General features: G+C 50.1%; 1 protein-coding gene across 1 annotated transcript in view; it reads right to left on the reverse strand.

Annotated features, from left to right (window-relative positions):
* Window positions 1-1,530: 1,530 nt before the first annotated feature.
* The window catches only part of LOC149341620 (uncharacterized), a 99,400-nt gene continuing 74,634 nt past the window's right edge, over window positions 1,531-26,296 (reverse strand). Inside the window, exons 2-5 of the mRNA XM_089542005.1 lie at window positions 10,792-12,425; window positions 6,412-6,651; window positions 5,642-5,780; window positions 1,531-4,648 (exon numbers count right to left, since the gene is read on the reverse strand). Coding sequence (XP_089398131.1) covers window positions 4,454-4,648; window positions 5,642-5,780; window positions 6,412-6,651; window positions 10,792-12,401 — 2,184 coding nt within the window. The 5' untranslated portion in view covers window positions 12,402-12,425 and the 3' untranslated portion in view covers window positions 1,531-4,453. The remainder of the gene's footprint in view (window positions 4,649-5,641; window positions 5,781-6,411; window positions 6,652-10,791; window positions 12,426-26,296) is intronic.

The raw sequence follows: 26,296 nt of genomic DNA on the forward strand, positions 1-26,296 counted from the left end.
AGTCACCTGCACTCCGCTTCCGCTGGGGTTGCTGCTGACATTGGCTCCTGCCTTCACCGCTGCTGCCGCGGTCACCTGCACTCCGCTACACTAATCCCTTTAGGCTCGGAGGGCGGCATTCCAAGCACCCCACTTCACCACCGCCGTCGCGAGGTTGTCGGCCTCGTCGATTGTTCACGGTTGCTGCTGGTCGGGCCCACGTGGCTAGAAGTACGGTCACGACAGCGTCAAAGGGTCATATGGGCGGGTGACATTAGCGGATGACTAACCGAACGTATCTTACCTGTACACTTTTATGTATATAAATCCCGCTGCCCTCTGTATGTATTTGTGAACTGAAAATTTATCGTAGAAGCTAGTCTACGGCTAAGTTAAAAGCTCTTCGGGGCCAGTCCTTGGTCGTAAAATCTGAAGCGGCTGCTCAGCGTTGACCTTTCCTACATTCTCAGTGCTGCACAGCTTTCCCACCAGCATCAACCTCTCCTGAGATGGCAGTTCAAGGTCCGTCCTCTTCGTTGAAGAATCCATGGTGTAGAATTTCGCACCTATCGCTAAGCTGGTGGACGGTAGAGACAGAAGGGTGAGTAAGAGGGTGGGTGGGTGGGCGGCAGCACACCCAGCGCCACTACGGGATCCGCGGCGGATCAGGGCAACTTCCGCGCATCCTGCGGGCATTGACCAAATTTTACGGACTATGGTTACACGAAGACCCAGGGTGGGCTCTACACAGTGGATCTCGCCGTAAAATGAAATTAAAAAAAACTTGCCACAGAAGCTTTGACGGGGGTAATAGTAAAAGAAAAAATGCTGAGACAAGGTAGTTTGCAACACCATGAAGAGATGAAGAGATGGCAAGTAAATATTTCCTTTATTATAAGTTATGACCGCAGTTTTGCTGCAAACAGAAAGAATAAAGCCAGAAAAGTTATTCTGGATCATTTTGACGGACGTACTAGATTATTTTGCTTTGATTCCGCGTTTAGCAGCAAATTCAGCTTTGGAGCTCACGAACGTGTTATACGAGAGTATCTTTAGGAGTGGGACGCTTGTGACACGTCGCGCGCTGTGTGGCTGGTTGTAGCAAGAAATGGAAGCAGTTAAATCGCGAATGCGTTTGAAAGAAGATATAGGATGTCAAGCATCGCACTTTTGTCTTCCCTGGAGCGAGTTGCAGTCGGCCCAGAGTTCATATTAAAAGCTGAAGTGAACTGCGAGGTCCTGTGGAGAAAGAATTTAAGCCAAGATATATTGGAATCGAGGTTCACTCTGCGTAGCCCATGCGTTAGATGCCTATAACCAACCTTCTCGTATATGCGGGAAATTGGGGGCATATAGACATCAAGCTGGGCTCAAGTGCATTTTTCATACGTGTCATGGGCATGTGTTCGCGTGCTGCCCTTATGATGACACCACCCTGTGAAAGTGCGGCACAGGCTTCCAAAAAAAAAAAGAGGCTTTTATTGACGCCTTTAGAAGCTCTTACAAACAATGGAAACAAAAATTCAACTTCTGTAAAAACGGTGACAAAATTTTATTTCATCTCACCAAGCACCTTAATAGCAACAACTCTACGGCAGATAGACAAGTGTCCTCGGTGCCAGCATCTTAAGTTGCTGAAACAAAAAATCAAAATTTAACATCATTAACTAGTTAAAACTCTCAGAGAAACTAACCTGGGCGCCGGAGCATCAAATGCTCCAACTCCGTGTGCCTGTTACAGCATTCTCTTGGACTAGTGACTACGCTAGTAGTAACGCTATATCGACTCGCACACGATGATTGAGAAGGCACCAAGCATGCTCAGCTGCATGCTCCGTTGCATAAGTGAACCGTTTACGCAGTTTCTCGAAGTTGCTCTGGGCTTTCTTAAGCTACCCATACCGTAACGTGAAGTTGAGGTAAACGAATGCGCACTCTACTAAGAGCTCGCAACAAACACACAATCAAACCTCAATCGTCTCTAAGCACTGTTGGCACGTTTTGTTCATGTATTGCTCCATATAGGAGTAATGGCAGCGGCGTTACGCCTTGCTGGCCTGAGGCACCTGTTGAATGTGCTAACGTTTCGTTAACTCAAGTGCTGATGAGCAATCTCCTATGCAGGGTCATCAGGCTTCTTGCTGTCGGACAGCTTAATGCATCCATAAATAAGCCTTTGCCACGCCTCGTCTATGTGGCAGGCAACTCTGCGTGAATAACATTTTGAAGAGTTGAGCCAACATCGGCGCGTTTGTTCCGAGGACGAGTACGCATAAATAAGGCGAAATCTCAGGAGGCTGTCTGGACAGGTCATTGTTGCCCGCAGCTCGCGGGTCCTGCAAACCACACAGCGCGAGAAAGAACACGCAGTCCGTGATGCTGGCAGCCAATTCTCCACTGAGCGATATACAGTAAAGCAAAATTCACAGCGCAGCACAACCACAAGAAAGCAAGAACATGGAGAACACTTGACGCCGGAATGCAAGCACTGACAGCCTCGCAGGCATGTAATCACTGACAGCCTTGGGTAGGAAAGCTCGCGGGCAATAGTAATGCCAGCACGTATGGCAAGCCTTGATTATGTAGAAGCACACAACATTTCAAGCAATAGCAGATACTGATTAGCATGTGACCTTTCGTGATGAAGCTGTGTTCCTACCTGGATACAGTCGACAAACAAAGCAGCATATTAGGTTTCGTTCGCTATCGATGATGATGACACTGATGCTGAAATAAATTTTACCCTCGTGCCTTCTTTATCTTAAATTCTTGCTGGAACGTCTTCTCCTAAAAGCCGACAGCAGCCTTTCAGTGCTCCTCGCTAAATAGGCACAAAAACACAGGAGATAACAGAATCAAGACCTCTTGATTAATGGATTAATGGCCTGCACTCGGCAGCACACTTCCTTTCCTTTCTTGATTTTCTTTTACATAGGCTTTCTCCCGATGATGACTTCAAGGTATTTTGATCCGCATCTCACCAAGAATGCTACGACATTTGAAACGCGAACTGAACCGCTCCGGTTCCATCTGCATCGAGCACTGACAGCAGACGTGCAAAAACAATAGACAAAACCAATAGAGAGACAAGAACAATCAGAGGCACTCAGTCCACAACTTGAGGACGAGCTCTTGGCTGCGTACGACACGAGGGCGCGAATATCCGCATATGTTAACGTGTGTTCTTTTCACGAGAACAACAGAAAGAAAAAATCGCAATTCCGACGCGCACTTCTGTCTGGAGTATAACGTTGAGCGTCCACTCCGAGCAGTGTGAAGAATGTGAAGGCTTTCGCAGGAAGAGGTGCCCATCCTGGGGTACACTCACGCACACACATACTAGCACACGTGGTAACGAACACAGCGTCTGTCCTGTTCTGGTGCTCTCGCCGCTCTGATTCAAGTTCTTGGAAGCCTCACTGCAGTGTGGCCTCAGACGTTGTGGCGTGTGGCATTCATCGGCAAAGACCGTTCTTTTTCGTTGCGTATATTCGTCGGCCGAACACTCCGCTGAGGACACAGCTTGCTTCCTGGGCCTCCTCGATGATCTCAAGGACCATAGCTGCTCGAGCTAGCAGCACCAAAGACAGCACTCATCATGGGATAAGGCACCATGCCGTACCGAAAACATCTAGGTCGTCACGCTTCTATGGAAGCTGTAACACGACACTTTATGGCCAGTGCTTCGGCCTTATGCAGAGATTCAGTGACGAGCTATGCTGCTCATTACGGGTGGCGCAAATAATTGCAGAAATAATAAGCCTGGTTTATTACTCCGGCAACGATCAGCGAGGCCATGCATAGTTCCGAGTATATCGCAATACGTGGTGCGCCTCGCTCTGACTTGATATACATTGAAAAGCTAGGTGATCAGTAACTGTTCTGAGGCTCGGAACATGTTCGGACTGCGGGCTGTCTAAACTTACGCATTCTATTCATAAAATTAACTAAAAAGGAACATCGGGACTGTAACGACATCCGCATAAAACTGTCACGCCTAGCTTCTTTTCGTTTCGATACGATTGAGTTTTGTGAGTGAGAACGTACCACTTTCGTCGCCAAGATAATTATTACTTTTGAGGGGCATCTTGAGTAATCAGCATAAAGACACTTTGGGTGCACGGAGCCTTGGAAGTGCAAAAGGCTCCCGCCAAATTCGATTAATTTGATTAATGGAGGACAAAACGATGTGGATTTTCAGGTGTTGCTCACACTGCCTCGCGTAATCTCAGAACGGAACGCAGATGTGCTCAGGTGGCTATCGTTCCCTCCTGTCATAATGCCACTTCCTCTATTCGCAATAGCCTCGAAGTTTTTGCAAGGCACAAGAATGGCTGAAAAATTTCGTGCGCGATCCAAGTGAGATAGCTACCTCGCGAAAGCGCTAGCAAAACGCTTCGCGGATTCTTGCGCCAGTGCCAGCACCATGTGGCAGAATGGCGGCGCAGCTTTGTCGGCGAAGCCAGGCGGCAGTTCAGAACTTCCGGCGCAGGTAGGCCAGTCCGAGGGAGACTGAGATGCCGACGAACAGTATGATGGAGAGCGCGATGACGCCCATGCAGAGCGCCCTCTTGCGGCGTGAGCGGAGGTTCTTCTCGCGCATGTAGCGCCTCCACTCCTCCCAGGCGTAGGGGGGACCCTGCTGCTTCTCCAGCAAGCCGTTCTCAGCCTGCGAACACCGAGAGGAAACCCACTGTTGGTATATCTGGTGACCAGATTCCATGGCATGCATAATTCTAGACAGACAGGACAAGACGTGCACAGACTATGCGCAAGGACAGGACGTAAAGCACACAGGACCCATATCCCGCTTAAACACGTCGTGATTTGTCCTTTCGTTGCGTTTAATATGGATACGAACCCAGAAGGTATGCTCAAGGTAAATTAGCTTCTGAAGACATAAGAAACATTACGCCTCTCATTACATCACCTCTTTGTTGAATATTTTACTTCCGGCCTTTCGTTGTGTTTTTCGTGCAGCTACGGTGACTCTACATTGATAATACGCCCCCCCCCCCCCCCCCCCCCCCCCAACACACACACACACACAAATGACCAATCTTCTGTCCTTCTGATTTCTACAAAAAAGGTCCAAGAAGCTCATTACGAGAATAGGATCGCTCTCCAAACTCCCTTTCTAAGAGTTGTTCACAAGTCCGCCCCTGCAATACATGCTGGTTTTTGGTCCCCTTACTAGAGAAACCAGATTCTAAACATCTGGTTCCAAATCTCTGATCGAATTTGAAGGCAACTACGTAACACTTGTCAGAGCACCTCTGAATGCGGGAGGAAAAGAAAAAGGACTAAGATGATGTGAGAACCTATTGCAAATGTCACCTTCGGCGGCCTTGTTTGCTTTTGCACTGTTCCACGAGCTGAGGCAGCGAGTGCTAAGTGTCATACGCCAGTGACAGCTCTTGTATAAGCCGCTTCTGAGCAAACTCATCAGGGCCCCCCGTGTGCTCAGTGATTAGGGTTGGGAGAGTGGACAGAGCAAAGAACACTGACAGTATTCACGACTGGCGTTCTTGCCTCACATACAAATAAAGCACTCCTAAAGAACGCCTCCTCCGTACTTCGTCCTATCACTTGCTGTAGTGTCGGATGACCACTTTTTGCAATAATCTGTAAAAAAGCGAGGGCTGAGTGGCGCCGTACGAACCAGGATATGGCCGTTCGACTGGGCCTCCTTGGGGGGCACTTCGCCGAAGCTCCCCTGGTCGGACTTAGTGGTGGGCTCGTGGTTGCACTCTGCCGACGCTCGGTCGGCGGCGTCCTCTTCGTCCTCGTTCAGCTCAGTCCTGAAATGACACAGTGTCGCCAGTTACACGAAACGTTATATAAGCTTCTTCATTACGCCAATTGCACACTATGCGGCTCGTTCGCATAATTTGTTATAAGCACCTCAAGTACCCCTGGACCTGCGCCGTGATGCGGCTGCGAATTCCCCTCCTTTAGTATTTGCAGACTGAAGCGTTGTGACGAGTACTCAAGCAGCGTATAGTATCCTTTATTTCGGAATTGACGCAGAGATAACATCAGTGTAGGGGTTTCATTACATGTCGAGGCTAGAAAAAGGTCGCACGCAGTGACCTATGGATTTTGGGATAGCGTTGTTTACTCCGGCTGATATTACTACTCTCCTTGGATGTCGCATTATGCTCGAAGCCGTTCTTTAAGTGAATGATGAACTGAAAAGGCGAGGAGGCCAGTGTCTTGTTACTGCAAATTGTAACGTCTGGTACGAAATATGAAATTATGGTTTCCATGTGTAGATAAACTCGAACGAAGAAAACACATCATGTCATTGGCGAAAAGTAAACCATCGCCTGTGATTTTTTACCATTCATAATTTACCTTAATGGCTGCGCGTCACGACTATCTTGATGGGAGTGAACAGATGGTCAAGCGCGCTCAATCGCCGGGGCGTACCTCTGTGAAGCGGAGTCCTTGTTCTTGTGGGCGAACTTGACTTTCCTCCGGGACGAGAACATGGGGTGCGTCCTGCGGCACAGGCAGAGCGGGTGTCCCCCCGCCGCGGCAACGGCGGCCGCCTCGCTGCCGTTCCACGAGTAGCGGCTGCGCGGCGCATCCCCCCACCGACCGCAGCACTCGGGGAACGGGCCGCGGATGCAGCTGCACCCTTCGCAGCCCACGTGACCAGCCGGGTACCTGCGCCGGGGGAGCGGAGAACACCTTTCACAAGAGTGACACAACTAAGCAGAGAACACCTTTCACAAAAGTGACACAACTAAGCTGTTCACCAAGCTGGTTCGTCCTCTCAGGAAAAACGCAAACTAGATGCACACAGACAGCGTCAATGGTGTTCTGTTTATCCGCTTCTCATTTGTGCTGGTCTTGAAAATTTTAATTGTCAGACACCTTTTAGCATCACGTCTGTGGGCGGCGCCTGCCAAGTTTTGCACAATTTCTTGCGGAGTGTTGTAAGACCTCGCATTCGAGACTTGTGCAAATCAAATCAAATTAATGTTCATCAGGTGCGGAATTTTCACAACACGGGAAGTACACAGGCAAGGGTCTTTCGGTCGATAATTGCAACAACATTACAACGTCTTTGAAGACCGCCATTAAAAGGAGCGAAGAAAGCCGTGCATTGTTGGTGCAGCCGGGAATCGGACCTTTGACCTTGGGATTCTAAATCTGGAGCTGCGCCGACTAAGCCGGTTAGCGCTCCCGGGAGTTTACGTTGCTGCAGGTGGAGCGGTGGGCGCCGGAGGACGGAGAAAGTGCTTTGACTTCACTGATGAATGTTGATAACGGCAATGAACAGCACGCAGCAGGCGAGCTCTGTGGACGGCCATCAGTGCTTGAATTTGAGGACCTCTCATACTGTGGTTTTATTCCTGGCAGTAGGAGTATACTAGACCTGCACTTCCGCCTGCGGACTGCACTCAGTGCATTAGATGAGTAATTTCGCTAATTCCATGCTCGTACCACCTGCAGAGCTTATACCGTAATCCCAGTACCCATAACGCGCAGAATAACAAGCTTCAGCGATCTGAATAAACTGGCTGCAAGCATGAATCCGTGTAGATAGCGAGACCGGTTGGCTCCTTCAGTGCGCCTCCGTTTGTGATTATAGCGAGGAGCTCACCACGCTGAGAGTCGTTTTACGCAGAAGTGGTGAACGAAAGTATGTAAGAAAGGTGTACATGGTCTGTTCTGAAAGTAGTAGGACTCATTTTTTTTTTTATAAAATTTATTCAAGAGTACAAACAATTAAAATTTTTCAAAGTAGCACCCTTTCGCACCTACACGCTGCTGCCAATGAGTTTTCCAGTTCTCGTACGCCTCCAGGAAAGCCTGGACCGGAATGCTGTTTAGCTCCCTCGTCACGGCCTGTTGAACCGCCTCTACCGATCCGTGATGTTTCCCCTTGAGCGTCGATTTTATTCTCGAGAATAGAAAAAAGTCTGGCGGGGCCAAGTCGGGGCTGTAGGGGGCCTGAGGCAGCGTTGCCGCCTTGTGCTGGGCAAAAAATCGAAGTCCTCATTCCCATGATGAAGAAGATCCTGCCAGGTCGCTTTTCGGTCGGCCTTTTGCTCCTCTGACAACACTCCCGGCTCCAACTTCGCGCACACTTTCCTCAAGGCTAAGTTTTCCGTCATCTCAAAAACTTGGGTTTGAGGAATGCTCAAGTCATCAGCAATCATTATGATACTCATCCTACGATCACTGTTCAGTAAATGTTTCACTCGCTACACATTTTCGTTCGTCTTGCTGGTCGAAGGGTGTCCGGAGCGGTCGTCGTCTTCCACTTTTTCCTTACCTTCTCGGAACAGCTTGTGCCACTCAAAAAACACCTAACCTACCCATGGAAGCGTGACCGTACGCCTCCTTAATCATGTCGTGAGTCTCTTTGCCCGTTTTACCAAGATTTACACAAAATTTGATCGCGTATCGCTGATCCAGTAAACGCTCGACGATTCTGCGTTACGAGACGTTTCGACAGGGGTTCACAGTAAAAGCGACCGGCTCTCTTCAAGGGCCGAGAGCCGACTGCCGATTTTCCCCAGAATTCCCAATATCCCCCTTCAACGATCCTGCACGCGCAGACCACCTCTCGTCCACCCGTTCGCCCAGGAAAAAACCAGTCCTACTACTTTCAGAACAGACCCTGTATGTGCTGCTGAATTCAGTGCAGGCGTGTTACTGCCGCTCGAGCGGCGTTCCTGGCAGCACTAATGAGACTTTTCGTAAGTTGTTCTTTCATCTCAGATTCAAAGTGCCTCATTACAGTAATGGACACGCTACTGTCCGGTGTGGTATGCGTTCAGAAGAGTGGCGGATCGGGCTAGTTGGTGCACGGTATATGCGTGTATCGCGGACTGCCTCGTATAGGCAGAATTGTAGCCCGCTCACGGACTGGAAAATTCGATGAACACTAGCACTGCTGATTATGTGCAGAACCGCATAATCTCTTCTTTTCTCTGGTAAAAAACTTAACTCCGTGAAAAGCTCGCGAATTCAATGGGACATACCTCGGCGAGTGTCTTAACATGAGCGTGCACGGCGCTTGAATCACCAGCAAACCGAAAAGCCATCGTAAACAAATTGGTAAGCTAAGTATACACTTATATTCTCCAGCGTCGTAAATCTTTTTTTCGGCTACCCATCAGCGTTTATAATGTCATCAGAATTTTGCCAACGACAGTGTTGTGCATGTGAGCCAGTTGTTTCATAATCGGGGATTCAAACGGCGCGAAAAACAGGACGAGTGAAAGCGGACGGCAGCGCTACTTTCGACCGCTTCTCTTGCCTTGCACATTTTCTGCGCATTACTTTTATTTATTTATTTATTTATTTATTCACAATACCTTACAGGGCCCAGAAGGGCATTGAGTAAGGGGGCAAAGAACACCAAATGTGGAAAAGAAACTAATTAAATACAACATGAGATATAAGTAAAAAGAAATTAATGTACAAAGCAAAACTTAAAGGCGAAATTATACATAGGATACAAGGTACATATTAGTAGCAGGAATGCCGGACATACGGCCAAAACAAAACGCAATGGCAACGAAGGAACAAAAATACACGGCGACAAAGAAAATCAAAAATAGGAGAAAAAGCGATGCCATGTGAGATATCTACGTAGTTGATCCTGGAATGGTTGATGGTTGCCGATGGATGCGATATTGTCAGGAAGATCATTCCAAAGAGCGATGGCACGTGGAAGTGCAGATGAATTAAAAGCGAGGGTTCTACCGTGAATGCATTTTATGCTCTTCTGATTATGTAGGCGGCGTGAAATTCGTGTGGGCGTTTCAAGAGGTAGTGGAGATGGCCTTGTGCTGTAAAGATATTTATGAAATAAGCACAAAAGAGCAATGGAGCGGCGAATGTCTAAAGGCTCGAGACCGATATCAAGTTTTATTGCTGTTACGCTGCAGTGAGGGCTGTATTTGCGTGTAATGAAGCGAGCGGCTCTGTTCTGGATGGATTCTAACATGCTGATTAAGTATTTTTGATAAGGAGACCATGTAGGTGATGCAAATTCTAGTTGCGGCCGTACGATTGTGAGATATGCCAGTTTTCTTACGCTGTTAGGGGAGGTTAGCGAATTCCGGCGCAGGTACCCTAGTGACCTGCTGGCTTTGGCACAAATGGCTTGAATGTGTGTGGCCCATGAAATATTATGCGTTAAATGAATACCTAAATACTTGTACGATAATGCCCGAGACACTGTAGTACTATCTATGATGTACGAAAAGCTAGAGTTTGTATGCTTGCGGCTGAAAGAGATAATCTTGCATTTTGTCGAGTTAAGCGACATTTGCCATTTAGTACACCAGTCCGAGATGAGTCGCCAATAGAGAAGCGTACATGGAGGACTTCACCAGAAAACGTGGCACATGCAATGCATTCTATAGGTTGTCATAATTCGCCTCAGTTTTTCCACTCCTTTCTTGCTTGTTTATTTTTCCCTCTTTTTTTTTTTAGATTTCCAGCTAATGCAGTCCGGCCTTCCCGGGTGTTCTGATCTAATTATTTGCGGCTTGCTGCCCTCCTCCCAGCGTCCCTATTTTAAACGTATCTTCTAGGTGTAACTGCACGCTCCTGCCCCAAGGCTACAACCTATTTTTTTTACAAATTATTTATCCCATAAACTACTCTTCGAGCCCTCTGCTCTTCTTTTTTTTTTGCTTTTATATAACATTTTCTCGAAGCCTGATAAAGCTATACTGGTATGGGATCCGTACCTCTTTCTTGTATGCTTCTTTATCCTTTTCAGGGGAAAATTGAGGGTTCAAGAGACACGAGAGTCATGCGGAAAAGGCTAATGCCCACCTGTAAACGGCATTGTGGAAGTCCTCGCATGGGTAGTCCCTGCAGCTCTCCATGCAGGTGATGGAGGAGCGCTTCTGACGGCAGTGGGCGGTGCAGCTGTCGCTCAGCCACGGGTGCTCGAAGGCCAGGTCAGAAAGCGAGCCGGAGCCCGACACGAGGCCGGACTCTGCCGCAGCCATGCTGCGGCGCTTGTGCTTGTGTCCGCTCCTGTGGTGGGACTTCTTGGCCGACTTGCTGCAGAAGCTGCAGCGCGACTTGTAGGCCGACTTCTGGCGCTTCCTTGTGCTGTCCCGCGACGAGTCCTTCTTGATCCTGCGGTGGCGCTTTCCTCTGCTAGCCTCGCTGCTGCTCTGATCCGAAGAGTCGGACTTCGTCGTCACCTTGCGACGACCGGAGTCCGAGTACACCTGGTCTCCTCGTGTGATGCCGCTGTCCTCCGACGTAGACGGACCGGAGGACTTGGCTTCCTTGCGACCTTCCTTCTTGCTGTTCGATGAATCGGTCATCGAATCCGAGTGCGCGTCCTCGATTTTAGGCATGCTCACCGTCTCCGAGCTCTCGTCCTTGGGCGCCGACGCCGATGCTGCAGAGGAGCCCGCTTCAGAAGGCGCTTGCGGAGGAGTCTTGCTCGCCTCGGCCTGTACGCTGCCGTCGACGACGGACGCTGTCTCCTCGGTCGAAGCTGGCTGCGGAGGTGTCACAGATGGAGGAGGTGTCACAGATGGTGCAGGTGTCACAGAAGGCGCAGATGTCACAGAAGGCGCGGGGCTTTCCTGCTTTTCACTACCGCTTGGCGTGGGTGGTTCTGGAGGCGGTACGGTTTGAGAAGACTGCTCTTTATGAGGGACCGTCTCTATTTGCTCTCGCTTGGGAGCGGGCTGAAGCGTGTTCTGTGGTGATGGCGGCGTCGACTCGTTCCTTAAGAGCTCGATTGTCTTCCTGATGCCCGGCTCTGGAATCCTTTTGCCAAGCCTCTCGGCGATTACTTTCTCTACGAGGTTGAGTTTCTCTTTTGTGATGAGTGATGCCCTCCCCGAACTCCTCAAGCGGTTCAGTACCCTATCCTCGGGCTTGTTATCCTGCCACTCGCGAAGCTCCACCAGGGGCTTCGGTGAGGAAGACCTGTCTGCCTCCAGCGAGTCCTTCGGTGAGTCGCCTTCCAAAGACTGCGACTCGCTCGATTTATGATCCGTGCCTGCTGTCACTGCAGCTTCCACTTCCGCCGCGGCGCCTTGGGAAGAAGTGGTGGCGTCGGCGTCCTTTGATGTTGTAGCTGACTCAGCTGTCGTGGAAGCTGTTCCAGCGGCCCCTTTGGGAGGATCGGGAGGCTTTGGCGGCTCCTTGGACGTTGATGGAACTTCTCTATCGCCGTCCTGTGAACTGTGGACGTCAGCTGTTGTCTTCGAGGACGTCGACGGCTTGTTGATGGTACTGCTTGGCGAACCTTCGGTGCTTGAATCTACGAAGAGCGGATTGACTCGGGACACGAGGAATTCCTCGTTAGGCCGAGTTTTGGCGAGGTCCGTGCAAAGCAGCGGGTCCTCGCTGGTAACCCTGGTCGGAGTCTTGTGGTACGACTCTTGCCAGTGATTCAGCAGCAGTTTCAGCATGGCTTTGTCCAGGAACACCACGGTCTGTGCGAGGGAGACAACAAAGAAGGCAAAGCGTTTTGGTTTGGTCACGTGTCCAGACAACCTGAATACGGTCAATGCAGTGAGTCAAGCCGCTTATGGGAAAGGACGCGCTGACGTGCGCAAAACTGAGTCATAGTTCAAACCTGCAGTCAACTACCAAGGTTATAGCTTCAGGTTTGAGAAAGTCATGCGAAGCGGTACCAGCGATGCCAGCAGTGCCGGGCCCTTTCGGTAGCTCGGTTCTAGTTCAGTGGCGTCTAAAAAGTAAGGACAGTTTTGTCTTCTTTACCCGACTTTCCTCTCCAACTCTTGGTGGGCACAGATGGAGTACATGCCAACATAAAAATTGGGTGGATGCCGTTTGGGCGGATGCCAATGAGCAATTACTCCCTTATTATAAAAATAGACGGCCGAAGTGAACACTCCCTTTCAGTATCGTGATATTGACATACTTAAAGGCGGAAATCAAAGTGGCTGAAGCGCTCTATTCACTTCCTTCACTGAGTTTGAGAAGATCAAAGACATACATTGTGATCTCTCTCTCTCTCTCTCTCTCTCTCTCTGTCTATTTCGCTTAATGTGAACTCATGTCATTTTCTGCCTCTTCTATTCCTCAAGAACAAATCAGGAAAGAGAGGCTCCGACTGCGTGGCAGAAACGTAACACTTTAGAGGCGACAGCTGTTGTGTTATGAAACAGTCAGCTTTTCATTTCTGTTTTCTGCGCGCGCTCAACGTGCCAGCATGTCGGTCTGCTGCGTGCAAAGCAGCCGTTCCGAGTGGTCGTGCTGCGGTGTACATGAGGCGAGCGTCACGACGGCAACGACCGGCGACCATCGGCCGTTGACTCGCTTCCGCGCTCGTGCAGCGCGGGACACAAGCGCCGCACTTCCCCGTTGGGAGAGGGCGAAAGGACTCCGAGCGGTCAGATTGAGTCTTGCTGCGTTGCAGAGAAAAACTGCGAGGTGGTGCTCCACTTTGTGAAAATAAGGAGGTCGTTAGCGCATTTACAAACAAGAACTGACGCAAAAAAAAAAAGGCGATTTACACGCCGAGAATTCGAGGTTCTTTCATTCTCCGACTTCGGCGACAAGCCTGCGCGATTTGCAGTCTTTCTCGTACCCTTTGACGCTCGGCCCAGCATGTGCTCTCCCTTTCTCTCTCCACTTCTTTTATTGAGCGCTCAGCAGCACGTCACCGCCGGCGTAAAGAGTTAATCCTCGCACGCGAGTTAAGTGTCCGTAGTCGATGGATTACGAAGGCGGAAGCAATTAGTACACGTGTAACGATGAAGGAGAGGCAAGGGAAAGCAACCAGAGACCAAACTGCAGGGACAGCCCAGCTATCGCTTTGACAGTTTGCTTCAAAAGTCCTGACGTATGCCTTTGAGGAATGTGCCTGAGTTTGGCTGGCCGAGAAGTCATAGCATTTAGCTCCGCTTCAAGATAAACGTAGTTGACCACGTCCGCTCTACACGAAATAAATAAATAAATAAATAAAAATGACAGAGCAGAAGAAAAGCGCCAGAAGGTGCCAAGTGAATCGCACAGTGGCCTGGCCAAAAAGATTAAGCCGTAAAGCAACCGAAGCACGTTTACGAAACTGCGCGTCAAATTCAAGGCAAAAAGCAAGATACTCGAACTCAAGAAAGAAAGCACACTACCGTAGCTCACAAGTCAACGCTGCTGTCGACCGTCTATAAAGCATCAGGAAGTTTAAGAAAACAAGGAAATGAACACGTGCAACTCTTGAGCGGATGTTAATAGTAGCGTCACGACCTTGTGTTTTGATTTCCCGGTTCTTGTTGGACGACACGGCTGTCTTCATTCTACAGCCTTCGTGAAGCGGCATGCGACTATTACACGCCACGGTTCGTCATTACGCGTGTGCGAACACGCGTGTGCACATCATTGTAACTTTTCAAAACAAGCTTTCGAGGGCACGGCGGTCGCAAAGAACAAAGTGACCTTTTCCGCTCCGTTCTAACGACTCCAGCTACCTGCACCGACCAGCTTGATGCGATAAGCATTTGCAGTGACGAGATTTAAGGTGGTCTTTAGCGCTTAAAGAGCATATGGCAGTGACACACGCTTGCTGTCGCATTTGAAAACTGTCTAAACCGGAGGCGTATTGTGATAACGCTTTCGCGCGTAGACTTATCTAGCACCGCGACCTGGTCCTTGTTCTGGCTTAAGTTACGTAATAGCGACAGCTGTTAGCGATACTGTCTCCGGCGTAGGCAGACAGTCGTTTCTGCGCGTCTAGCGGTCGTCGTCGTGGCCGGAACAGTCGCGTAATGTTTACGACATATACCATCACTGGAGAGATGATCGTTAAGAGAGCGGTCCGGGGGGGCGGGCTAGGCAATCTCGTCGGCAGACGCGACGTACACGTAACGCTCGCTTCGCGATGAATCGAACGACGATTACGCGGCGACGCAGAGGCGTCACAGATGCGCGGCCACCAGCTGAGGGCATCCTGCAGGAGCATCGAAGCCCAATCTTCAACGGCAAAATACTACTCTGCGCACAGCCATTTATGCGACGATTTCTTGGCCGCCACTTGTCGCCGTTGTACGACGCGGTACTGCAAGAGGCTCGCGATTCCTTTTATTTTTATGGGAATGCCGCCCAGGTATATATGATGGCAGTGTCTACAGCGCAGACTACGATCCAACGGCCTCACTCTTCTTTTTATCCCCTATACGTGAGCGTAGGTCTTGGACAACCCACATTTTTTTTTGCGCAGCTGTCATACAGTTCCTTGTCCCCGCAGGGCGAGGCTCTCGGTGCCAACGACCGCAATGCCTGCGTGCGGCCGAGCAGACGCTGGCGCAAGCGTCGACACGGCGCTAACCCACACCGCAAGGATAGCTCACAGCGCCGGTGCCGATCGCTTCCTCGTTGAAAACGACGGTTTTTCCCGAACATGGCTATTAGCGCAACGCCGCGCACCGGAAGGCGGTCACCTAAAAGCGCAGGGGACAGTCGCCGTCCTGCCTGTGAGGGTTTTCTTTTCCGGAAACTGGCACCGTTCTAAGAAAGCCGACGCTGGGGGAAACAATGAGTGGCCCTGCTGCATGTATAGGCGACGAATGCCGGCTCAGATTGAGAACTAGAAATGCTGACGAACTTATATTCCTTCAAGTTGAATGCGAGTTGAGCGCTCAATTGGAAATGAATTTCATAGGGTGCGCGATCAGTTTCTGCTGACGATACCGGACAAAACTATCGAGCTCAGAAATTGTCGCAAAAAATTAGGCAACGTTACCCTACAGGTTTTGGTATGTGATTCGAAAGCGTGAATTGCTGGACTAGCTGGTTCATAAGTACAGAAAGTGGAACCAGCGAAAAAGGACGCAGGACAAGAAATAGGAGGCACACACGCAGCGGTGTTGTGTGTGTATGTGCATCCTATTTTTTGTCCTGCGTCCGCTGGTTCCACCTTTTGTGCATTGGTAGGAGATATGTGGGGTTGAACATCCCGAAGCTGCATGCGGACTATAAGGGACGCCGTAGTGAAGGGATCCGGATTAGTTTAGACCACCTGAGGTTACGTACACTGACATCGCACAACACACGAACGCCTTTGGCGTATCGCTGCAATCGAAAAGCATCCCCGCGGTCGCGATTTCATCCCGCGACATCGGGATCAGCAACTCAACACCGAGTCACCGCGGCGGATCCTTACAGGTTTAATTTCATGTGCCACCACTGAAGCTAGAGTACGCCAGATTTATAAATATCGGATGTAGGCAATCGAACAGTACGAGCGTTTGAAAGCTCACTTTTTTTTTTTCTCACAACTCTTTACTGCCCCTTTGTTGCGCTCATTTAGTTATCATTTACTTAGTGCTGTTCGGTTATTAAGAATTTTCGCAACCGAAATGAATAAGGCGTAACGAGCTAAAGCGCGTCGCTGTTTATTCAAATCGGTTGAAAGGTTCCGTAGTAAGCAAATCTGTCGGTATTGCAGTTTATACTATGCACCTTCTTATTTATTATCTGTGAAGTTTCTCAATATAATGTGTGTAGATTGATCTTTCTAGCTTCTGTTTTTCGGTAAGTTGTGTAATGAAATTTATCCTCATGAAAGGTACCACTTGCGGTCTTGTACCATGTGACCTCTCGATTCTTGCAACTTTATTTGCAATCTCAAATAAACTTTCAACTTCAATACGTTTGGTTTGGTTTGGTTTATTGGGGTTTAACGTCCCAAAGCGACTGAGGCTATGAGAGACGCCGTAGTGAAGGGCTCCGGAAATTTCGACCACCTGGGGTTCTTTAACGTGCAATGACATCGCACAGCACACGGGCCTCTAGAATTTCGCCTTCAAGAAATTCAGCCGCCGCGGCCGGGATCGAACCCGCGTCTTTCGGGTCAGCAGCCGAGCGCCGTAACCACTGAGCCACCGCGGCGGGGTTCAACTTCAATAGGCTCCGCGAGAAAAACTATTCCTATATCTTAGAAGCTACGGGGAACTTCGTACGAAACGATAGTACTATCACGTTGTCACGAACGCATATTCCGTATTCGCACCACAATACGCCGTTCACTCCCTTGCCTAAGTACTGAGTCCGTACTTTTTTGTTCTTTTTTTTTTTTCTATGCGGCGCCTCACCGCTTTCACTGTGCGTAACCACAGTCATTACTATCGTCTCCGCCTTCCTCGCCTTCTGTCCGCCGGGAGTTTCCGAATAAAACGCTCGGTCAGCTTTTGTCTCAGAATAAATCTAACTTCCGCACTCCACCAATCTGTGCCCATTTACCTAGTTTAAGCGGACGACATTTTTTGCTTCCCAGGTCTCACCGTTGTTCCTAGTTTTGCAAGAGTACACGAAGGGTGTAAGGACGCTGTATAGTCGAACACAGCTATATAGGCGATCGGAGACACCCGTATCTCCGCACAAGTAGCGCGCCAAGGCGGTTCGGCAATGGAGGCAACGAAAAATGCAAGCCGTATGCCTGGGAGCGGCACTGGGCGGCCTGCATCGAGCGAGGAAAATTGAGACGCCGCTCTCGACATGTCAGCCGCGCCAATTATACGCCCTCGGCAAAGCGCGGTCGCATCTGTCCTTACGCATTTATCGACGCTCCTCCACAAACAACAGAGAGAAATCGCCGCGCCAACAGTGGCGCCATTAATTGCACGCCAATATCTAGCCTTTCCTCGTCTGTCTTAACAGCTGGACGGACGCGCGCGCGCGCGACGCGATTTTGATCGCGCCGCTGCTGCCGCGGGGTTCGCGTCGCCCGGGCGTCCTGTTCCTCGCTCTCTTCCTGGAACTATCGGATGGCGCCTCGCGACGCTCCCGGCTGTCTTTTAAAATCGAGGCCGGCCGTTTGGGTTCTGCCGTCGAGTTCTGGCGCGCCGCCGCAGACGTAGTCACGCAATCGCTCCTCGCCGTAAAATTTCATTTCCGGCCAAGAGGGTGCGCGGGAGAGAGAGAGTCGCACTGGGCATGTGTGAGCGATATCAAAGCGAAAAAAATACATATATGTACACACTCGCCACGCGGCCGCCGGCGGTGCAGAAAGAAGGCGCATCTGACGAGAGACAGAGAGAGGGAGAAAGAAGGCGGTGGAGAGACACCCGGTTTATCTTTTGTTAAAGGAAGAGGAAATGGGCAGGGAAGAAAACTGCCATCCAGCGACTTTGCGCTGTTCTCTCTGCAGCCACTTTATTCGTATTCAGCGAGGCGCCGAATCGTATAAATACATATTGTCTCTAGCGAGGATTCGGAAAGAGCAATAAAAAGGAAAAAGCGAGAGAGCTCTCCGCGCGAGCGCTGCAGGGAATACCGATGGGTCCATGCCTCGTGTATATATACTATACTACGCACTACAGAGGCGCCTGAAGCTATTCGGCGCAAAACCACGTACTGGTATTTCGCATTTTGAGCACTCGGATGCAAGCCGTATAAAAGCAGCTAATCGGAAAAGACGTGGAGCAACTAGACGTCTACTAAGGAAAGGTGGTGTCCTATCTCGATGAAGTCGTTCAGATATGATATCGGATATCTTTTCCTGTGATGCTGTAGAAACTCGAAGTCTAGACGCAGGGAGCGCAGCTGATCATGTTATTAATGCGGTGGTAATGAGGGGTTTAGGAAGCGTTTGCCAAAAATAAGGTAACTATTCATTCGACTACCTGGTTTTACCCTGGTGTTGCGTGGGGTTTAAAAAAGAAAAATAGAACATGGAGGTATGGCTATCCATTTCAAACTAGATTCTATGCAGGCGCTTGTATAGCTTACGCTTTCTGGTTAGTTATACTGTTGGTCACCTGAATTTGAAGCGCTTAATATCAGTGAGTTGTAGTACATGAAGACCCCTCTAGCTCTGAGCTCGAAGAAGGACTAAAATACAATAATTGCAGAGTACTGAGGGTGCTCAACGAGAATACACGGGAAAATTTATCAATATTAAAACGACGAAAAAGCTAAGTTGTTATTAGATAATATTAAAAGTCACAGGGGGTGGAAAGCTGAAACAAAGGTTAGTGGAGTGAATGACATAGGACACGCCATGCCCTGTGTTCTCGTTGCATGAACTATTATAAAACGGCCGCCGCGGTGGCTCAGTGGCTATGGTGCTCGGCTGCTGACCCAAAAGACGCGGGTTCGATCCCAGCCGCGGCGGCTGGAATTTCTTTGGAGGAGAAATTCTAGAGGCCCCTGTACTGTGTGATGTCAGTGCACGTTAAAGAACCCCAGGTGGTCGAAATTTCCGGAGCCCTTCACTACGGCGTCTCTCATAGCCTTAGTCGCTTTGGGACGTTAAACCCCACAAAACAAACAAACTATTATAAAACGACGGCACTGACATAACCAGCTGAGGCTATGCACGCCTTCGGCGGGCCTATAGCGACAAGGCAGTGACGGCAAGGCCAGCTCTATACACGGTCTCTCTCGCCGACAGTGCGCTTTGCCATCAACACTAGCCAAGCGGAAAAACAGGTCTCGCGACAATCCATTCCCAACGCAACGCGACTATCTAGCAGGACAAGGCAAGCGGGCGCCTAGCCAGCTGCCGCTAGCGACGAAGAGAAACCACGCTAGTCCGACCACGCTTCGCGAACGCCATTCGTGTTTCACAGATCCATGTGGCTCCACTCCGAGCTCAATGGAACGGCGCTTTATCAAAGCACCGTTGCACTATTACCGCTGGACTATTCCAAGTGACCTCGCACGAAGTGCACGGACTTATAAGCAGAAATAAAATGTCCGCGTACCAGAGGTCGACGTGGTCGTCACCTGTATGCATGGTCATAGGACGGGCTGTTAGGACACACAACTGCAGGTCAACTTTGCCCGTAGGCGCACAGCAACGAATATGAGACAGCATAAAACAATCGGACCAAACAGCTATAGTGACCCGGCATGCAAAGGAGATGAGCCCCCTGGTGTGGGCGACAACAAACTAGAGAGCGAAAGGCGCAGAGTGGCTCTGCAAATTAAACAGGCGGTGGTGGCTGCCCTCAAGGACCAGCGGGCGCCATGTTTATGCCGCGCCGGGTCAGGAGTATCATCGCGTTGACCCACACAATGCACGTTCGCCAGCAGCCGCCCGCAAACAGTCCGCAACACGAGCCCGCGCCGCAGCACAGTGCAAATGCACACTGCCGAGGAATGCACAAGGACGGTGCGGCTCGCACCGAGAGTGATTGCGCTGCTGCAGCGGGCCGCACTTAAGCACGAGCAAACAATTTTCCGGTCTACAAAAGAGAACAAGAGATTAAAATTACGCAAGCATCTCACCGCTGCCCGAGGGGCAACGTGCCATGCACCGAAGGAGGCTCTGCAGTATATGGGTCGCCCGACGCGCCATCTCAGCGGCGCACTAAATTACGGTGGAAGCCAGGCGGAAAGTAAGCGTCTGTCGCTGTAGCCGCAGGTCTGCTGTAATGTTGCAGGCTAGAATTGCACTAGCCGCTGCCTTTCCCGCGCAAAAAATCGCTATCGTCATCAGCCGCCAGGTTGCGTCTACATCCCAACAAACAATACACACAGACGCAGCCGGAGCAGTTGACGGGATTTTTTTGCGGTAGCTACCGATCCAGGAGGCAGTTTACTAGGCTGCGCGTCGATCGAAAACAGATACGTTGCGATTACCGCCGGAGTAACCGTAGCCCCCGACATCCAGGCGCACCCTCAGGCAGTAGTGATCTCAGACTCTCAAACTGCATGTGGAAACTACGTCAAGGGCTAGCAGGCTGCTCGGAAACTCAAGGTTACAAACTTGGATAAAATGGTCCCCTGGACACCAAGGGGTACGGGGCAACGAACTTTCCCTCGACCTCGCCCGTGTACGTATTACTAACCGGCCACCGTCGCAGAATGACCAAAACTGTGTTGTGTCGCTCTACACCTTAGCTGAAATTCTACAAAACAACAGGCTAGAATGATCAGAATTTCCCAAACCCTCGAAAGAATAAAGCAAGGACGAAGAAATACCGTTAAGAAGGATACAAACCAATACCTTTCGCATCCCCGAATCACTACACAGGCTTGGAACCCAGAACTTTGTAGGCCAGAATGTCGGCACTGTAGAGAAATTACGAATCTTTACAACATACTATGGGGCCTGCCATAAAAACAAGGGCATACCATCATCCTTTCCAAAACCCCTAACCAGTGGGAGGCCGCCCTGCTCAATGCAGGCCCTGCGGGCTAAAAATGGCTGGTAAACAGGGCCGCCGTAGCAGCTTCGGCCATTGGAATGCTTAAACCGGGACTCCAACGACGGGGTTCGTAATAAGCTTGATCAATAAACATTTTCAACGGCAACAATACTGCAGGACAAAACCTGCCCCACTGACCTTCACTTAGGACTGTCTTGCGCCAGCTGTGGGCTGCCCTATCCTGGCAAACTTTTTAACCTCATCTTCTCACTTGACTCCGATCTGTCGCCCATGGCTACGTTTCCCTTCTCATCGTGTCCACGGCTTTCCTAAGAGACCACGAGCGCTGTAGTCCTTCATGTCATGTAGAAGCCCTTTTTTCCATTTCATGAAGGGCGTGAATTCGTCCTCCCCTGATCCTAACATTTTCCCACTTTATGCCCTTCTCCCCCTCACGGGCCTTCTTCCTCGGAGTGAAAGCCCTATCTGAGCCCCGTCAGTGATGAACGCTTTGCCAAGACGAAGAGAAGTACAATTGTCAAAACGTTGGCGAGCACCCTGAAGCTTTCCCCTTCCTTGTTCACTTTGTGTTTGTCAAGAAATCATCTGCCTATGCCCACTGTTTACCATGGATTCCTGCGTAAGATGTATCGAGGCCAAACTCAGACACGTCTTGCTTCCAGAGCACAGACTATGCCTACCAGCACCTGCTCTGATGTCATTTCTGTCATCGAATTGTGTCTAAAACAGGGGAACGAAAAGTACCAATCACTCCAAGGATATCTTTTCGCTTTCTCTCTCTCTCAGTGCAAGCTTTTTTCACGGCATGCGAATGGTAATAACTGAATTGATGGCGTGGGTGACGATCAAGGAACTTGGAGAAATTACATGCATGCTTAAAGAAACAAATGCTTCACTCACATCATGAACAAATTATTTTCACAACTGCGGCATCTTCAGCGCATTTCTGCCTTGTATTCAGTGCACGCAATGGGTGAAACTCGCACGCACAAGGGCGTTTATTTTAAGAGAGCGGATTTAAACAGCTTGAAACACCGAGAAACGCGTGATGGTAATAACGGCATGAAAGGCGATTGTCAACGCATGTATGCAAGAACCCCCAAGACAGCAAAAATGGAGGAGACACTTAAGCTCAGCTTTAGGGAAATGACGCGATAGCTTAAATGGATTAATGCCTATTTGTGCGGAATTGATCGTTTTCTACTTCACATTCACAGATCCCTGTGTGTACTCACACCACTACTGGCGCAATGGTGCAGCGGTTAAGCGATGCTCCACTGCCCTGTGATAGAAGGTGCCACCGGTGGAGCTTGTGCGTCTCAGATTGCTCTTCCTGAGCAACCTCTCACGACTAATCATTAATTTAACTGCCACCTGCCACGATGGGCAGGTTGTGATGACGCCACAAGGTCACGTGACCCAGGCTGCCCACCGGGTTGCTTCTCTGGAAATATTTCCGCATGCAGTGATCGCTCACGGTCAACCACGCCGACGACGTCGGCTTTTCTGCGACACGAGCTCCTTAACGTTAACGCTAACGTTAAAGGTTGGCTTTTGGAGCCTTTATCATTATATTGCTTGAAAGCAGAACGCTAGCTCTGTGCTCGCTCTGTGGAAGTAAAGATTCATACTGAAAAAAAGTAATAAACATAGCCTAACCTACTGTCATGTTCCATTCCGCAACCGAAAATTTCCTCAAGTCGACAAATGAAATTCCTATTTAAAGGCCTTTTTCACTTGAGCAGCCTGAAAACTTCGACGATTAGAAAAAAGAAAGAAAATTTTGGTTCTTCAAATTCCCTGATACACCACAGAATTCACTTTTCCGCCAAATTGTACCTCTGCAGTTCCCTGAAGCATGAAAAAATACCATAATGGAGCACCACTGCTGATCTATCAGAAAACATCAGCACCCGAATAAGGAGGCAGCTTAAGACGCTAACTTTTCGCGTGATACGACGCCTCACGATGGAATTCAGAAGTGTAATGCACACGTAACTCATCTGAGTTTTAAGTTGATATATTAGCTACTCATGCGTTCCAGTCACTATTCTCTCTCGAGCGTAACAAGTCAGAGAAGAATGACGCAATGCGGGCACGCAACAGCCCGATTTCAAAATGCTGACTCGTTCACTGTCGCACGACCAGGCTCCATGGCGTCGCGAAAGCTCGACATTCAGTTCCGCTTTATCGACAGAAACCTCGTATATGCCCGCCGCTTCTTCTGACGGCGCTCGTTCTCGCAGAGCCAACACCAGCGCCCACATCTCTTGCACTGTGACAGCGGGACACGTCACGTTGTTGCGAGGCAGCGGTACGGGCGGCGGGGCTGCAGAGTCCACTGCGATCTCGTGGTTGCGGCGAGCCTCCTGCGTCTTCGTTGCGCGCCTCAGTCTGACAGCTTACTCCGCAAGGAGGACACCGCGCTGTCACTGCGCCGTCGTTTGTTTCCGCGTACGCACCGAGACTCTCGCTCGGTGCGACCCAATAGTCGTATACACTGCGCTGTCATCGGAGAAGACTCGTATATGTGTGCCGTCCGAATGCACGCGCATACCAACGACGGGACCATGGCTTCGTGAGCGCATCTGCGCGCGCTGCACGGACGATGCCGCAGTCGTGTCCCGACTGAGTATGCGCCGCGCCGGAGACACTGAGGCCGCTCTGTCCCGTTCGTACGCTGCGCTCCGTGCGTAACACGAGTGGAAAAGAGGCAGCGAGGGTTAAAGGGTCAACTCCTGGCGCGGTTTCACGCTCTTGCGCGCAGAACGCGGTAGCATAGGAAGATAACTTATCTGCCACGTGACCGTGAAGGAAAACAGGCAGAAAACCGGAAAAACACTGCGACATAAAATTGTTTGCACGGTGAACTTTTGCCCTCCGACGAAAGAAAGCACTCGGAGGAGGCGATAGCAATATGCTCACGTGGCTGTCGTCGTGGTAAGGCTAACCGAGGCTGTAGGTAGGGCTCTTTAACCCTTTAACTGCAAGGCCTGAGCTGTACTCGTCATATGATGCTATACAAATATCGCCAGTGACGAATCATATTCGTCGAGCCTTATGCTTTCACTACCGAAGACGAGGTAGGCTCGTCCATTGGTTTTTGTTATCAACACTGGAGGGCAAGAGAAGTCATAGAAGTCATTTTCGTGCATTTCTTCGAATAACAGCTTGGTGGTATGGTTGAGAACTTTAGAGATGGCGGGTATGCTCATTCTCAAACTGACCCCAAAATATCACAATCGCCCGAATCTGACTGGAAGGTCTCCAGGGGGTCTCCAGTGCGTCTAAACGACACGCACACGATAACTCACCTCGTAGGACGAACCGAAAATGATAAGGTCGTGCGCCGGCGACAAAACTCACAGAATGCTGCTGGAAAAGCAAATGCAGTAACGCAGCACGTCGTAAAATTTCTTATTCATACGGGCGCACCCCAGTTGTGAGTGTGCGTCACGTATTTAGGATTTCAGACTGTCCGCGACGCAGTCTTGTGGCTCAGCCAGTAGGGCTCCTCAGCTGTTGGCGCCTCGAGTAGTGAGGAAGAGCAGAAATGTGTTATTTTACAGCAGTTTGTTGGTCAAATGTGTTTTTCCTTTTTTTTTTTTTGCGCTGGGTTATAGCGTGACAGACTGGAGTGCGTGCTTGATTCATCGCCAGAAGCGCTGACCGTGTCTGCAAGGCTATGATCGAATGTGAGCTGTTTTGTGTGTCCCAAAAATAAGCACCAACAAGGCGCCGTCGGTCGTCGCTGATGTTCAACACACATTTCCGAATGCCTGCGCTACTGTCAAATCGGTGTCTTTCTTTTGCTCGTACAGATGGCACGATATGAACAAGCGACGGGCAGGTTCGCAAATATATAGAGCTATTTTTCCACATTCATTATTTTTTCCTTCTGTATCGAAGCTTGCTTGCTCCGTCACTTCCGCGAAACGCCACCTAATGTGCCCAAAGAGTCGATGGAAGTCATGCAGTCGGCATACGCCGCCTGTCACTCAAACACCTGATGACGCGCAAGCCCACGTATTAGCAACTTTCACGTCTTGCTTCTTGCGGGCGCTCCAAACCGTGTAAGCACCGCATTTCACTTCTTTCGCCGCAGCTCTGGCCTCCCTAAAAGTAAGCGGGACCCTCTACCCAGTGATTTCTCACACGAGCGGCTGTCGATCCGCGAACTCCTGGCGCGTTCGCGCGTGTAATTTTCAGCCTCCACGACAGCCCGTGAAAACTTAAAACCATGCGTCGTGGCGGACACTTTGACCTCCGCTGTAGAGTTCTTTAATCATGTCATAGCCCCGAAAGCCGGTTCGAAAATCCACCATATCCTGTGACGATCTGTCGATGGCTAGCAGACGAAAGCTAGCCCTGCGAACACCAGTCACTAAGTTGTCTGCTGCTCTGGCGTCAACCTTTGGTCCGGTTTATACTTCACCTGTCTGCCAAGAGGTGACGATAAAATCCGTGTACCCCGAATCTGCTAACAGCCTCGAGTCACGTTTTTTTATATGAAGGGCCTGTGTGGGTTTCCGCAACTTTCCGTGTGACCCCATGTCCTCCTCGGCTGTCCTGCGACTATGTATATCGCACTGCAGATCTATATCCCGCATGCAAGCAGGAATTCTGAGCACGGCTCTGCTGGCATTTTTAGAAACGCTGCTGCCGCTGCCTTTGGAAAAGGGGAAAAAAAATAACAGAATACGCCCTCTCATCCACCGCGCCCTTGCCCCTTCCACACTTGACGCAATTGAAGAGGAATGCCCGAGCTTCTGCAAATAATAAATGAGTTTGAAAACAATACGCACGATGTACGCAGTGGTTGCTTGCCATGGTGCGCTCCGCCAGCGCGACCCTGCCGTCTTCAGCGGCACGGACGATCACGACGTGGAGGATTGGTTGTCCTCTTACGACAGGGTGAGCGCTCATAACCGTTGGGACGACACTATGAAACTCACCAACGTCATCTTCTACCTAACCGGCGTCGCCCACCTTTGGTTCCAAAACCACGAATCGGACTTCACCACCTGGACTGAATTTAAAACCAGCTTCACCGACATCTTCGGCCGTCCGGCAGTACGCAAACTTCGCGCCGAGCAGCGTCTTCGCGTTCGCGCACAGCAGAGTGGTGAATCATACACCAGCTACATAGAAGATGTCGTCAATCTCTGCAAGTGCGTCAATGCGTCCATGGCGGAGGCCGAAAAAGTTAAACACGTCCTGAAAGGAAT

The sequence above is a fragment of the Amblyomma mixtum genome, chromosome 5 (genome assembly GCF_055824585.1).
Source record: "Amblyomma mixtum isolate Tamu chromosome 5, ASM5582458v1, whole genome shotgun sequence".
Classification (NCBI taxonomy): domain Eukaryota; kingdom Metazoa; phylum Arthropoda; class Arachnida; order Ixodida; family Ixodidae; genus Amblyomma; species Amblyomma mixtum.